Raw genomic sequence first — 14,237 nt, 5'->3', positions numbered from 1 at the left:
GATGGATGGATGGATGGATGGATGGATGGATGGATGGATGGATGGATGGATGGATGGATGGATGGATGGATGGATGGATGGATGGATGGATGGACGGATGGATGGGTGGATGGGTGGATGGGTGGATGGATGGATGGATAGACGGATGGATGGACAGACGGATGGATGGATGGAGGGAGGGAGGGAGGGAGGGATGGATGGATGGAGAGATGGAGGGAGGGAGGGATGGATGGATGAAGGGATGGATGGATGAAGGGAGGGAGGGATGGAGGGATGATGGAGGGATGCGAGATGCAGCTAGCATGAGCTCTGGTACATTTCTTCAGCCCTCACTGGTTGCCATCAGCTCCAATTGGTGTCTGGTCAGCACAGAGACCCAGTAAACGATGGGGAGAACTTCACTGCGGGCTGAGGACATGGGAGCACCACGAAGGAGACCGCAGCACACTGCATGAGCTCAACCCACAAGTGAGCATGTGGCTGGGGGGTTCTTTGGCTGCCGTTCCTTCAAATAAACCCTGAAATCAGGCAAACGGGTGGAATTCGGCAAGCTGTAAAAATAAAAAATAACATAAAAAGTAACAATAAAAATGAAAAATGGGCACTATGAGCCTCCCCAAGCCCTGTGCCCAGGACTAACCCCCACAGCACAGCTGATCCCCCCACTGCAGGCTTGCTACGTGCAGCTGGGAGAAACCAAAGGTGTTTTCTCCTCCCAGCCTTCCCAGGCACTCACATCTGCCAGCCAGCCTCCTCCTGGCCCCCTTCCCCAGTCCAGTCCTGGTGCCCTGATCCAACCCATGCAGCCAGCTCTGGGCTCAGACATTGGCCACCATTTGTTTTCTTTCTATAACCTTGGAAATCAGAGACCAGAGGAACACTGGCTTCTGTTTAACAACCAGCTCTTATCGTTGCTCGCGCGGTGCAACCCAGGTGGAAGATAAAGCGTTTCCACTGTGATGGATAAGCAGAAGTGGAGCTTAACAAATGGCAGTGCTGTCCCCTGACCACGAGGGGTGTCATGGGACAGAGCAATTAGGGGAAACTGATGGGAAAATGGCGATTCTTGAATTTAATCATGGTCATACAAATAGGACTGCCAGGAAACAGAGTGGTCCTTAACTCATCCACATATGCAATCATGGGCGAGACAGCATAGGCATCAGGCAAGGCCATTGTGGCTCTATAACCTTACATTGGGTGGAAGGGTAAAAGGGAAAAGCTCTTATTTACTCCTTAATCCACCCAGAGAATGTGGCTTATCGAATCCACATCAACTCAGGGCTCTTTCTTTAGGAACAGCAGCACTGTTGGGGCTGCATTCCCCACTTCTCAGCACGAGTTCAGAGCCATGCTTGACCCCATGTGTCTGACCCAGATGCCATCCCCATCTCCGGGGCATTTAGAGTCTGAGCTGGGATATGTGAGATTTGAAGAAGGGTGATGCTGTCGGGCTCGGGTAGAGAGATTCTGTACAAAAGCCATCTTCCTGGGCCATGGTCAGAAAGAGCAGAAAGCCTGAAGGAACCAGGCACACTCTCCTATCAGCCTCCACTGCAAGCGACATCCTCTGAAAGCAACGCCTGGGGCAGGGGGTGCTGCACACCTGTGCTCCCTGACACTTCCCTTTCCCCTGCTGTTAAATGAGACTTGGCTTCTTGGCTAAAGATCGGATAATTATTTCCAGCGAGGTAGACGTGTTCCAGATGCACTTCTCCTTTCATGACTGCACTAATGTTATCATAAGCCCCGAAGAAATACCACTTCCCAAGTTCCAGGCGGCCATCTGGATCGCAGCAGAGCCTCGCGGAGGACTGCCAGGTTTCCCTTACAGCTTCATAAAGTTCTAGCAGGTATTTAGTTCATTGCCATCCACCCACAGGCGACATTCGGGGAGACACAGCAGCATCTCCCTTTCCTCTGGCAGACAGACAGAGATGAAGGTGCTGGGTCCTTTGTGAAACACAGGTGCCCGGAGCTGCTTCGCACAGCACTTCTGCAGACATTATTGCCACAGCTCAGGATGCATCTGTGGGTGGATCTATGAGAGAGCTTGACCTATGAGAGAGCAAAACGAAGCAGAGAGGTCGGTCCCTAGGTATACCGAGCCCCGAGCGTGTTTCCAAAACAGAATGTAAACAGTTTTATTGTGGCGAGGATTTATTCGTTCTTACTGCGTTGTGTCATATGGCAAAATGAAAGGAGAGTGCTTTTTCTCTCCTCGTAAAGCAGGGTGTGTTCCAGACTCAGACACTTACATCAAGCAAGTGCATGGCTCCCTTCCCATCTTTCTGACTATCCTGTGGTCACGAATTTGCACATTTCCCTGCCTTGCAATCGCCTTGCTCCAGCGCTGGCAATGGGGAGCAGCCAGAGGATATCACTTTGCTGTTTTTCTTTCCTCTGAAACAAAAAGCGTTACAGTGGAAAAGGCGGAGACGAACGCGTTGGTGACACAAGTGGAAATGCGTTGTTTCAACTTTCCCCTTGCTTTCCAGCAACGAAATCCTGGCTTCGGCGGTACCGTGGAGATTTATCCGCTGGCTGCTGTGAATCCTCACCGACCTAAATCACTTGACCTTTGAAAAGCCACCGGGTGGGACTTGGAGAGAGGTCTCCAGGAGAAGGGAGGGCTCCTCGGCGGCCACGTGCCTTCCACCATGCTACGATTTTACCAGCAGGGCTTAAGGGTCTTTCTCCAAAATACTGCTGAAATGGAGTAGGCTCTTGGAGGTCCAGTTTAAACCCCTCTGCCTCCATCAGGGCAGGTTTTATTACACGCTGCTTGTAAACCCAACGAGGGTCCGTTCCCCCCTCCGTCAGCAGCCTGGCAAATTCACCTTTCTTTGGTTTTTCCAACCACGGATGGTTTTCAGCCATGGAGGTTTTTCCATCCAGAACACTTCCCTGCTCTGCTTTAGGCCCACGCTGCTGTGAAATCCACATGCAGAAATGTTTCTGTCCTCGAGCCAAACTGAAGTCCACACACATGGCTGTAAATATGACAGGACCGGTCTCCGGGACCAGTAATAAAAGCAGCCCTGCTGGAGAACAGGAGTTTTAAACAAACCTAAGGATTTTTTTCCCCATTCAGCAACGTTACGCTCCAGCTCTCTGGGAGCTTCTGGAGGTCAAAAGCTGAGACACACACACGAAAGATAGCGCTGTTCAGCTATTAAATACCAGGGGCCGGATGAAGCTTCAGGGTCAGGATGTCCCTATTCTGCTGATCGCCGGAAACCGGGAGGATGTGTCTGGATAAGGCTTGTCCAAAACCTGCTCCATTCCAGTGCAAGTCTCAGCCATCTGCTCCCGGCCCCACTGGGGAGAGCTGGGCTGACCCCACGTGGTCATTCATTCTCACATCACCGTTACAGTGCACTTTTATTTAAAAGCGTTGATTTTTCTTCGGCAAAACGCAACATCTACCTCATGCTTTTAAAATATTTCCATTGCAGAAAAGGCATCATGGAGGGAGCCGAGCTAAACCCCGCTCCGTCACTTTTTACTCAGTAGAAACGCATCCACACTCAGAGTTACCCTCTTTCATCATCTAAGCAGCACTCTCCAATTTCTTTTCATGCACGGAAGCGTGATATTAGGTTGGATATCAAGAAAAATATCTTCTCTGAAAGGGCAGTGAGGTTTTGGCAGGGGCTGCCCAGGAGTGGTGGGGTCACTGTCCCTGGAGGTGTTCCAGAGCCGTGGGGATGTGGCACTGAGGGACGTGGGCAGTGGGCACGGTGGGGTGGGTCGAGGTTGGGCTTGGGGATCCTAAAGGACTTTTCCAACATCACCGACTCTACAAAGCAGGGCGTGTTGTTCGTGTTTTAGCACGGATGGGACCTTTGCCGTCTCCCTGTTCTCCTCTGAGCCAAAGGAAACAGAATTAGAGCTCACGCTCGCTCTGTGCTTCTCCCTTGTGACAGGAGGCGGTGGTCCCGGCGCTGCCCGCTGTGCAGGCCTCGGGGTGAGCGTCACCCCCAGACTCCGGCTGTGTGTCAGCACAGCGGGCAGCGTGTCTGCGTCCGTCATCTGGTCGCTGCTGATGGTTTCCATGGCAACGCAGTGATTCACGCTGACGGAAGGGACACGGAAAATGGAAGTCACGGCCCAGGGCACGCTGCGTGCCCATCTCACTCGGCGGGCGGCCTGCCCCATGCCACATGCATGCCTTGACCTCAGCTATTTATAAAGCACAGCTCGCAGTTGATCTCTCGCTATTTTATTTTTTAATTGTAAGCAAAAAAAAAAAAAAACCATGTGCCCCCCCCCCCCCCCCAACCCCTTCCCATCACCTCACACCTCCCACACACCAAATCATTGCCCCAAGAGACCCCACCACACCCTCCACGCCACTCATCCCGCCTCCACCCTCCCTCCCGTCTAGGCCAGCCCCTTCCGGCAGGGCAGCACCGGGCGGGCCTCAGAGCGTCCATCCCCCCGCCCCCGCGCCGCTGCCGTGCCCACAGCGCCGCCGCCATTTTGCGCGCCTCGGCGGGGCGTGACCACCGCCAAAGGGGAGGGGGCGTGGCCTCTCCGCTCTCCACCAATCCGAGGGCGTGGAGGTAGAGAAGGGCGGCCGGCGGGTCCGGCGATTGGCTGGGTCGTGGCGTGCGTGCGCGTTAGGCCCCGCCTTCTGCCACGTCCGTGCGGCGCCTGCGTGCGAGCCGGTGTGAGCGGCGGCGCGGCCTCGTGCGCTGCGCTGTGCGGGGTGAGTGCGGCTCCGGGGGCAGCGGGGGAAGCGGGGCTGGGGCGGCGGGGAAGCTCCGGCCTCGGGCCTGGCCGGGATAGGCGCCGCCTGGGCTCCCGGGGTCGGGTTGAGAGGCCCGAGGTGCGGTTGAGGAGCGCTGCGGGTCCGTTCCTAGGGGAGGAGGTGCGTTCTGGCGGCGGGGCGAGGCCTCCAGCCCCGCGCCGTGCCGCCCGCAGGCTGACACCGGCCGCAGCCGCGCTGCGGGGCCCGGCCCTCCCCGCTGCCACCTGTGGAGCGCGGCTCTGCCTGCTCCGCTCCGTCCTCCGGTGGGTGGGGGGGGAGAGCTGCCGCTGCACGCCCATAACCGCGGCTTGTCTGCGTTTCCTCGCGGGGCCGGGAGCTTCGAGCCTGCTCTTTGCTCCCTCCCGTTATTTAAGAGCCTTTTTCAGCGGGTTTCCCGAAGCTGCCCTCTCTCTGGGGCGCGGGTGCCGCAGCTGCGCCGAGCAGGGGCTGCGCTCCGCCTTCTCCTGCAAGCATCCCCCCGGAAAAATGCGTTCTTCTTCCTGACGTTGAACGGAGCTGTCCAGCAGCCGGCGACCACCGTGCCTGTGACGGGGCCGCCGATTTGGAGACGTATGGAGAACTTAGAAACTCCCGCCGTGCTCCCTTGGTGGCACCGGGAAACTCGCCAGGAATTCCTGTTCGAGATGTCCCCCCGCTTCCTTGTCTCCTTAACTTCCCGCATCTCTTTAATCATTAACAGGTGTTTCTGGCGGCTCTGCCCGTTAATGGGCGGCGAGGCTGATTCTGTAAATACACGGAGCAAACGTGGCGTGAAGGAAACGCTGGACGCGTAACTGGGCGCCGTGTGTGTCTGTGTGATGAGACTGCTTGAAAAACACCCGCTGCTTTCTCCGTGCACCACGCTAATTTCCTTTCCAGAGGGCCGTAGGGGCCAACTGTCCAGCTCTACGTCTCTTCTTTTTTGCCTCCCTGAGAGAACAGCCTCTCTGGGTGAGCGCAGCCTGTGTTGACTTGAGCTCGTTTGCTTAACCCGGCATCCCGCCCGGTGAAGGTCGACTCTCTTCAGTTTCGCACAAAGTCAACAGCAGCTTTGGCTTCGTTCACTTTTCCTTACTTTGCTGCGAGGAGCGTAGCACGTGGTGTGACGCAGCGGGGAGAGGCTGCTTAGGCATTGAGGGAATAGTGAAAGGAAAGCGCTGCTCACGCGTGAGCTTTGTGTTCCAGAGCACCTCTTGCCGCCATGCTGCCGGTAGCGACCGCGATGCCCGACGACACGCCGATGTTTGACCCGAGTATTCTGCATGAGCTTGACTGGAGCGAGAACACGACGATATTTTCTCCTTCTATTTCTCCTTCGGAGCCAGGGGACGGGCTGGTAATGAGACCGCTGTGCACAGCCGACTTAAATCGAGGTAGGATCCTGCTGTGTGATCATCACAAACGAAAACGGGTGCTGGACTAGATGATGTGTATGCCTGCATTCTCTCTCAGTAGGTCAGGATTATGTGCTTTATCTGATTTGGGTTATCGGGATGGAATTTGAGCACTTGGCACAATGGATGGGCAGCTGCTGTGTTGGCAGACCCTTGACATTGTTTCTTCTCTCTTAATAACCTTAGAAACAATCTTAAAATTCAAGTATTTCGAATGATCCACAGCTTCCTATTCGGCATAGTTCTAAGGGGGGGATACACTCGTTTGTGCTGTTCCCCTTAATATTAAAGTGACGTGAACCGGTGTGATTATGAAGCATTCGCATCTGTAGCCTGGGGGTGTGGGGAGGATGAGTTGCTCTGAACAAAAGGCTTAATATTGCATAATGTCAGGCTACAGTGCCTTAGCTGATCCTTTAGCATTGCTCAAGGTGTGAGCCTGATTTTAAGATTACAGTCCAAGTCTACAGTATGCAGAGCCTGGGCCTTTACATACGGCTGTGCTAGGTGATGCCGTGGGGAGGTGAACTCTGCTAACAGCCATGGCAGGTTGTTCTGTGCTATTTGCATGTCCCTGCCCCGCAGTGAGTCTTTCCCCTCTTTTATAACAGGCTTTTTCAAGGTCTTGGGCCAGCTGACTGAAACTGGAGTTGTGAGCCCGGAGCAGTTTATCAGTGAGTATATCATTGTGTCTTGGCACTTCCATAGAGGTTGCTGAGAACCAGAAGATAGCGATGCTGACAGCAATCTACCTGGCTGTGATGCAGAGGGATTTATTAGCTCAGGTCCCCTGGGGCAGATTTTGGCACTCAGCTTTGTATTCAGCTGCAGTTATCCCAAAGGGCTTCTTGGCTGGGACGTGTTTAAATTGTATACCTGCTTTTGAGGCTGAGCTTTAGAAGCGTGGCAGGAGGGAGCACTGGGTGGTGGCTTCTTCTGGCTGAAGCAGAGGCTTGCCTTTGATTGCAGCTCAGTGGTGTTCTGAGCTTGTTTCATTGCTTCAACGGAGAGGTAAGAAAGCTTACAGGAGATACTGCTGCCTTCATTGGCACCCGTCTGCTGAGGAGGGATGGTTCTCTTGGTGGCTAGGGAAAAGGCATTTACTTAATTCCTGCTTTTCCTGGCTTCTATCTCAGGGTTAATCTGACTCTGGGGCTTTAAGGTCCCGGTATCTCATTGGGTGCGCGCCTCGTGATCCTGAATTCTGCCCTGATCTGCATTCAGAACTCAGCAAATTAATCTGAGACTAACAGTGACTGTTCTGTCTGTCTGCTCCCACAGAAACCTTTGAGCACATGAAGAAATCTGGAGATTACTACGTTACTGTCGTTGAAGACACCAATCTTGGCCAGATCGTTGCTACGGCAACGCTGGTTATAGAACATAAGTTCACTCACTCCTGTGCAAAGGTACATTCTCTCGCTGCAGCTGTGGGGAGGAAGAAGATCCTGTTTCCAGAATACACGTGTTCTTTTTATGTTGTTGCTGCGTGATGAAGTAGCTTCTGCTGAGTCAGTGATAAGGGCGTTTTAAAAATATCTCCATCCTTGGGTGCTTAGCTAAAGAGTGAAAGGAGGCTTTGGCTTCTCCTAAGGAAAAAATGGAGCTTGATGTTTGCCCCGTTCCCTCCCTCGCCGTGGGCTGTTCGGCTAGTCAGACTTGGTTCTGATGGAGCAGGTGGCTGAGGAGCTCGTGGCTGCAGGGCCCTGGCTAGATGTGTGAAACCAGGGAGAAAGAGAGAGAGAAATCTCAGTGGGGAGAGGCTGTGGTGGAACCCCAGCGCCTGCTGGGTGCTGGAAGGGGCACTGGGAATGCATTAAGCCATGGAGGAATTGTGTCTAACTAGACAGTAGAAAATGCAAGCACGAAACCTGGAGCGGTAGGGAGACTACACACTGGTGCTGTACTCCACTAACACTTGTCTGTATTTTCACAGAGAGGGAGGATAGAAGACGTAGTAGTAAGCGGGGAGTGCAGAGGAAAGCAGCTCGGTAAACTGTAAGTATTGGGTACCTCTGCAATTCAACACCAGGCAGGGCAGCAAGCCCTCATCCACTTGGCTTCTGCCCCCCAACCTGGGCACGCTGATCAGTGCCAGCAAACGTGTTAAGTGCAGTGGTGATGAGTGGTGTCAGTGCAGGAGCTCTCTGGGAAGAGGAAGGCTCACAGCTGCCATCAGTGTGGCAGGAGGGAAGACTGCTGATGTTTGAAGTTAGCCCATCCCTTTTTCTGCTCTCAGGATGCCATCTGTTTGTCCTTTGCCCTCTCTAGACAGTGCAGGATCTTGGAGCAGGATTTCGGTTCTGCAGGTTAGCGGGGCAGATCCTCTCCAGACAGACACCTCACAAACTTTTTGCTAAAAAGCTATCACTAAAGTTGTAACAGAAGCCTATCTACAAAACACTGGTATTATTATCATTATTATTTTCCTTGGGATAGCAGCTATCATCATGAGTACTGAAGAAAAATGCAGAGTGCTGTAACATTTCAGTATTTTAGGGGTAAGGATGGGGAAGGGCTGCCCCGGGGTCAGTAGGCGTTGGCGAGGGGTTTCAGGACTGGCTGTGAAATAGGTGGGTCTGCCAAGTGCTTCCAGTGGGAAAACCAACAGATATCAGAAATGGATCAAAGCAGGACCACTAAAAATACTGGGATTGCTGTTCATTATGTTACGCTTCGGGTTCTCCTTCTTGCAGAAAGCTAACAATACTTCTGCAGCGGTTCTCTTATTGGAAGAAGTGCCTTCCCTTGGTAACTTTTAGCTAATTAAACGTTGCTTGATCCTGTGTTCAGGGCCACCCCGCTTAACCCTTGTTTTTCTGTCTCTTTCAGATTAATGTCCACTCTTACATTGCTAAGTAAGAGACTGAACTGTTACAAAATCACACTCGAGTGTCTGCCAAAAAACGTGGCCTTCTATAAGAAGTTTGGCTATTTGGTATCCGAAGAAAACTACATGTTCCAACGGTTCTTTAATTAAGAACTTCTAGCACTGTTTTTGTAAAGACTGTTGGTGGGGGAGCTTGTGGTACATTCTCTTCATGAAAAGTTTCTATAGTCTATTGCTGCAAATATAACGATCCCTATCAATACTGAACATCAAACGTGTAAATTCTGCAAAAAAAAAACAAAAGGCAACTTACTGATGTGCATAAAGGGTTCTCTGGGTTAGCTCTTAGAACTAATTTTTACTACTGTTCAGTCCAAGTGAAGCTTTTTTTTTTTTTTGTTCTAGCTGAGTTACAAAGGACTCTTGTTAAAAGGGATGGTTTTTAACCAAAGGTCTATATTTTTATCTCAGAATTTTTTCTTGCATTGTATTTTTCTAAAGGTTTGCGCTTCTTTTCTTGGCAGCCAAAGTACAGCTTGTGGGGTTGTGCTCCTGGCTGTGCTTCACTGAAGGATGATGTAGCTGGGGTAGGGATGCTTCTCGTATGCAGTTAGTAATCCAGGGTGGGCATTTGTTCTGTTCTTTCCATGAAACCTCACTGAAGTGCTGTTGATGTTAGCGTACCTGACGTTCTCTAGGCTCCTATTCTCTCAACTGAATTTGTTGCTGTGGTTACAGGGAAGGCCCTTATGGGCTCTGTGAAAGCTGATGTTTTGGAGCCTACATGGATGCGTAGTCCTAAATGCGGGGACCCTGCACTTTAGCTGCTAATGATCTGAAAACATATCCATTATGTTTTATGACAAACCAACCCATGGTTTGCAGCAGGACAGAGGAAGCTGGAATGTCTGACAGGCAGAATACACCTCATGTGTAGTGGGCTTTTACTAGTACTCAATGGCAACGCTAATGCCCGTGTCTGCAGGAAGGTACTAACCCATTCAGCTTCACCCGACGCATCCAACCAACTTGCTGTACTTGAACTCCTTGGGGCCAGTTCAGCTCTGGTTGTGCTGGTAACCACTTCTACCTACTGCATTTCAAACCAGCACAGGCTCATTGCTGCTTGGCAGCATCCCTCTGCTGTAACATCAGATACACCATTTTAGCACTTTTGCCCCCCCGGCGGCAAGCAAATAACATACAAAGCCCTCCGTTCAACAGGAGTGTTTTGTGCAAGGAGAGTGACAAATCCCCCATCCATGAATAGGGCATTATGAGCACGTGGAGCTTGGCACGGAGCAGCCAGTCTCGTCGGTGAGCAGCTAGGCCTTCCGAAACGTTCTTTCGTTGTGGTGTGGAGAGCTCCTTTAAGCTGTGTGTGTGTGTGGGGGGGGGGTTCTATTTAATGTTCCTGATGGTACTCCACTCAATCTAGTGTTCCCTTGGTAATGTCTGTTTTATTTATTGATTATTTTTTAAAAAAAAAAGATCTTTGTTTAAGCTGAATAAATTAAGACTGCCAACTCTATCTGCTCTGGTTTTGGTATTGCTGTGCCTTTGTTCTGCTTTTATATAAACTGAACTTCTGTTTTTTGAGTCTTCATGTCGATTTCAAGCGTGTCTGATGCAGCTGGCACCTCTTTCAGTGTGACCTTGGTCTTCAGAACCTGAGGTGTGCATCTGAGCAGCTTGGTTGCTTACAGATGCAGCCACAGGCCTGCAAGGAGCAGTAAGAAAGAGAGAGCAAGTGCAGCTCTGAGCCCTGCGTGTCTCAAGAGCCAGGCTGGAGCTTCTCACCTGCTCCCTGCTAAGCTGCAGTTAAGTCTAGGCACCCGATTTTCCTAGGGGTGCATGTACCCAAGGGGAAACTGGGGCTCTGCTGACAGATGAAAGCAGCTGCTGCCCCAGCTCTAAACAATATAAAATGTCAGCTGCTGATGGGTGCTGAGCCATGGGACTGAGCTGGAGCTTTTTTGCTTCTCCGTGTTTTAATCCGTTCTGCACTTCCACTAATTTGAAGTGGATTATGTGAGTTCTGTGATACTGTACGGTCTGAGTAGCTCTAGCCCCTCATTAAGAGATAACAAAATGATTAGTACAAGGGAGGAGCGGGTGATTATGCACTCGTAAAACAAATGAATTAGGTCGAAGGCTTGGTTCTGTGGCTGCGTGACACTGTTCTGCTGGGAGGAATCCTGCTTCAGCATGGAAGAGCTCTTTGCTCTGTACTAGAGGTGACGTTCCCAACTTTGGCAGCCCAACCTTTTGGGAATGGAAGGAGGTACAGAAGATCTATGCTGCGTGAGGAAAGGTACTGTTTAACAACTGCTAGGCTGTCAGGAATCCCTCTGGAGGAATAGTGGGAGAGAGCAATGGGCCTTTTACAAATACATTGTTAAGCTGGTACAGGCACCACCAACCCTGCGTGGTAGGGAAGGGCTCTGCAAAGTGCTGGCAGGTGCTCTTAGAGGTGGTAACAGTCTGGATGGTGACATACAAGTGTCACTGTGGTTTCAGGCATGCCTCAGCCAGCTGGAAAAATACAGGGTGCATGCAGGCACATGCATTTTAATCTGTCAGTTCACAGGAACAGAAGCAGGGGGTATTCAAATACATGTGTCTTTACAACTGATAGAGCTACTTTCCCTATAATAGAATAGGCTCAAAAGGAAGGACAAGACCTACTCAGAGACACGGATGTTGTCAGAAATCAAACAGGGAGATGCTTTCCAGTAGCCTGGACTTCACCACCAGCTTCTCTAAGGCTCGGTGTCACCTGTTCCTTAAGCCTTCATTCCTTGGTTTGCAGTTCTCCACATGTGATATGCTATCTCTAGCTCCTTCCTTCAGCCAGCTCCCCCTAAGATGGAAAGGGAAATCTTCTATCTTAACATACAGTTGTGGATCCCAAAGACTCTTTAGTACTGCAACTCTGGACCTGAGGAACAGAGAAAATTCAGCCTGCACTGATACCTGAAGGCCACAAGGAGGGATGCTTGCTGCCAAATGCCACCTCTGGTTTCACCTCAGACAGCAAATGGTACCTGAAAATACCTACTATCAGCGAGCTAATCGAGACACATGAAATGACAGCTTTAAATACAAAGCCAAATGATAATATTTAAAAGGAAATGTGATCTGAGAATCCCTTTAGATCTGTTGTCTGCAGGGCAGCAGGCAGACAGAGCACAATGAGTCTAGCAGCCAGTAATGGAATGAAGATTGGTGGGAAATCCTTAGTCATGAAGCCTAACAGTTTGTGAAACAGCCTCCCCAAGGAAACACCAGGACCCCAGTGAGATAACAAGCACCAGACCAGACATGAACAAGCCTCTCTGGCAGGGGATGGCTGGATGAATCAGTAGCGTTCTTCTGTCTGTGTTTCATCCCTGCTCTTTCCCAAGGAGGCCCAGGGGAGCTGAAGTAGGAAGCAGCTTTACTCAGAAGTTCTGGTTCCCACCCTTGCTTCATCAGAAGCTGGCAGCACAAGGGAGGCATCCACGACCTGCACAGCCAGCTGGTAGCATTGCAGGGTAAGTGGGGAGGCGGCTGAGGATTTAATTTCCCAACAGCCCCAGAAATGTTCTTATAAAGAGAGTAAACAGCACTAAACCCCTACAACTGCAAAGCTAGCGCTGTGCGCTTAGCTGGCGTGTAACACTGACGAGTTGGAATTCTCAAAGAGAAAACACTAAGGCTTCTTTTTCAAGCTGAAAGTTTCCTGACTAAAGCACAATACGTTTCCGAAAGACTTTTTTTCTTCAGAATTTACATAACTCCTTCACCGGAGCAGGTGGCAGAGGACAAATGGCAATAAAGGGAAAGTGCTGCTGAACACTGGGTTCAGCTCCACTGGAGCTGTGAACCCTCCTCATACACACACAGGGCCTTCACATTCCACATGAGAGGAGATTGTTCGGCTACAAAGCCTCAGCCCAGGTGTCCTGGCTCAACTGACAGCCTTGACTTACTGCAGGAGGATTTCCTTGGCTGTCACCAGCATCTGTTCGAGCAGCACGCTTTAATCCAGGCAGGATTTTTCAAGCCAGAATCTGCTGTTTGTAACAGGTCTCTAAGTAGCCTTGACACAGGCTAAGGTCAGGCTTGCTCTGGAGGGACTGTCCCTCAGCAAAGCTTCTGGGGAACTGCAAGAGAAGGCAGAGAATCAGTGACTAAGCGAGGATCAACAAGTCCCAGGTGTGGTCCACTTGTCTTAAATACACAAAGGCACAAGTCCCACAGCATAAACAAGCTCTCGGCCTTCCAGCAAGATGAGCCTCAGAAGAAATGCTCACAGCACCGAGCAGGCCTCACTGCTCAGATTCGTGCCCTCACAAAGTCAGGGTGCTCGCACCAGGACTGACAGACAACACGGGCCTTGTGCACGCAGCTCTGTCAGCACAGGGAAGAAAGCTGGATGCTCAGCCTCCCCAACGCCTTTTATATTCATTCCACTGTCTCGAGCCCACTGCCAAAACGTAACATTTCCCACACACACCCATTCTAACAGCTCTCCAACTTGCCCAGTCAACACCATGCTCTGAAAGCATTAATGCCTGGGAAACTGCTAACTGCTGCCTGTATTCATTTAGCCCAGGACTGTTTCATTAACTAATCAGCACACGGGGAAAGCAAACTAGCTTGCACCAAACAAGCAGAGAATTTTAGAACAATATTCTCTCTTCACTTGGTCTCGGTGCCAGCCTCAAAATAATTCAGTATGAGGTTTTATAACCAAGTGAAGGGTTAATAATGAACAGATCACTGCCATTAGCAGCACACAGTGCAGTCTGTAAAACACATTTCTGAGTGCAACCATAACGCAGCGAGAACAAAGTGAATTTTAGCAAACTTTTTCTTTACTAAAGTCTCTTGTTATAAATTACACAAATAACTTTATAAACAAATCCCCCCCCCCCCAGGTTGCATTTTGTTTAAAGTAATAACTTTATATCATACAAATAAAGAAATTTCAAGTATGAAAAGTGCATTATTGCAATAATACCTCTTTGCAAGTCCAAAAATCTTGGTTTAGAATAAAACTGTAAAGTGTAAAAAAGGAGTAAAACAATCAGTGCCATTCTATTCATTCAAGAAGTCCAACATCTTAAAAATGATGCTTAGTGTGTTGCGGAGGCAGATTTACACCTGAAAGCAACATGTAATTGAAAACAAGCTGTGTGTGTTCATCGTTTTGCATTAATTCTTTTTTTTTTTTTTTTTTTTCCCCTAGCTTTCTGAAATCCCATGCTCT

General features: G+C 50.4%; 2 protein-coding genes across 3 annotated transcripts in view; one reads left to right on the top strand and one right to left on the bottom strand.

Annotated features, from left to right (window-relative positions):
* GNPNAT1 (glucosamine-phosphate N-acetyltransferase 1) lies at positions 4,560 to 10,511 on the top strand. 2 transcript variants are annotated; one of them, XM_021402501.1, is made up of 7 exons: positions 4,621 to 4,714; positions 5,143 to 5,326; positions 5,942 to 6,129; positions 6,762 to 6,824; positions 7,432 to 7,559; positions 8,087 to 8,148; positions 8,983 to 10,511. In XM_021402501.1, the coding sequence occupies exons 3-7, from the start codon at positions 5,958 to 5,960 to the stop codon at positions 9,128 to 9,130; spliced, it is 573 nt and encodes a 190-aa protein (XP_021258176.1). In that variant the 5' UTR covers positions 4,621 to 4,714; positions 5,143 to 5,326; positions 5,942 to 5,957; the 3' UTR covers positions 9,131 to 10,511. The 2 variants fall into 2 exon arrangements, with proteins under 2 accessions (XP_021258175.1, XP_021258176.1); XM_021402500.1 differs by lacking the exon at positions 5,143 to 5,326 and having other exon boundaries at positions 4,560 to 4,714.
* The window catches only part of STYX (serine/threonine/tyrosine interacting protein), a gene marked incomplete at its 5' end in the record, with an annotated part of 9,618 nt that continues 6,041 nt past the window's right edge, over positions 10,661 to 14,237 (bottom strand). Inside the window, 1 exon segment of the mRNA XM_021402499.1 lies at positions 10,661 to 13,128.

The sequence above is a fragment of the Numida meleagris genome, chromosome 6 (assembly GCF_002078875.1).
Source record: "Numida meleagris isolate 19003 breed g44 Domestic line chromosome 6, NumMel1.0, whole genome shotgun sequence".
NCBI classification, from domain to species: Eukaryota; Metazoa; Chordata; class Aves; order Galliformes; family Numididae; genus Numida; species Numida meleagris.
Note: the sequence above shows the minus strand (reverse complement) of the source record. Positions and strands in the feature narration are given on the sequence as shown.

What these genes read in the sequence shown, in the direction of transcription:
- GNPNAT1 (XM_021402500.1), top strand. Translation starts at nt 5,958, where the DNA reads ATGCTGCCGGTAGCGACCGCGATGCCCGACGACACGCCGATGTTTGAC. An exon ending in GAGCCCGGAGCAGTTTATCA is followed by an intron (nt 6,825 to 7,431) that starts GTGAGTATATCA and finishes CTGCTCCCACAG; the next exon opens with AAACCTTTGAGCACATGAAG. An exon ending in TCACTCACTCCTGTGCAAAG is followed by an intron (nt 7,560 to 8,086) that starts GTACATTCTCTC and finishes GTATTTTCACAG; the next exon opens with AGAGGGAGGATAGAAGACGT.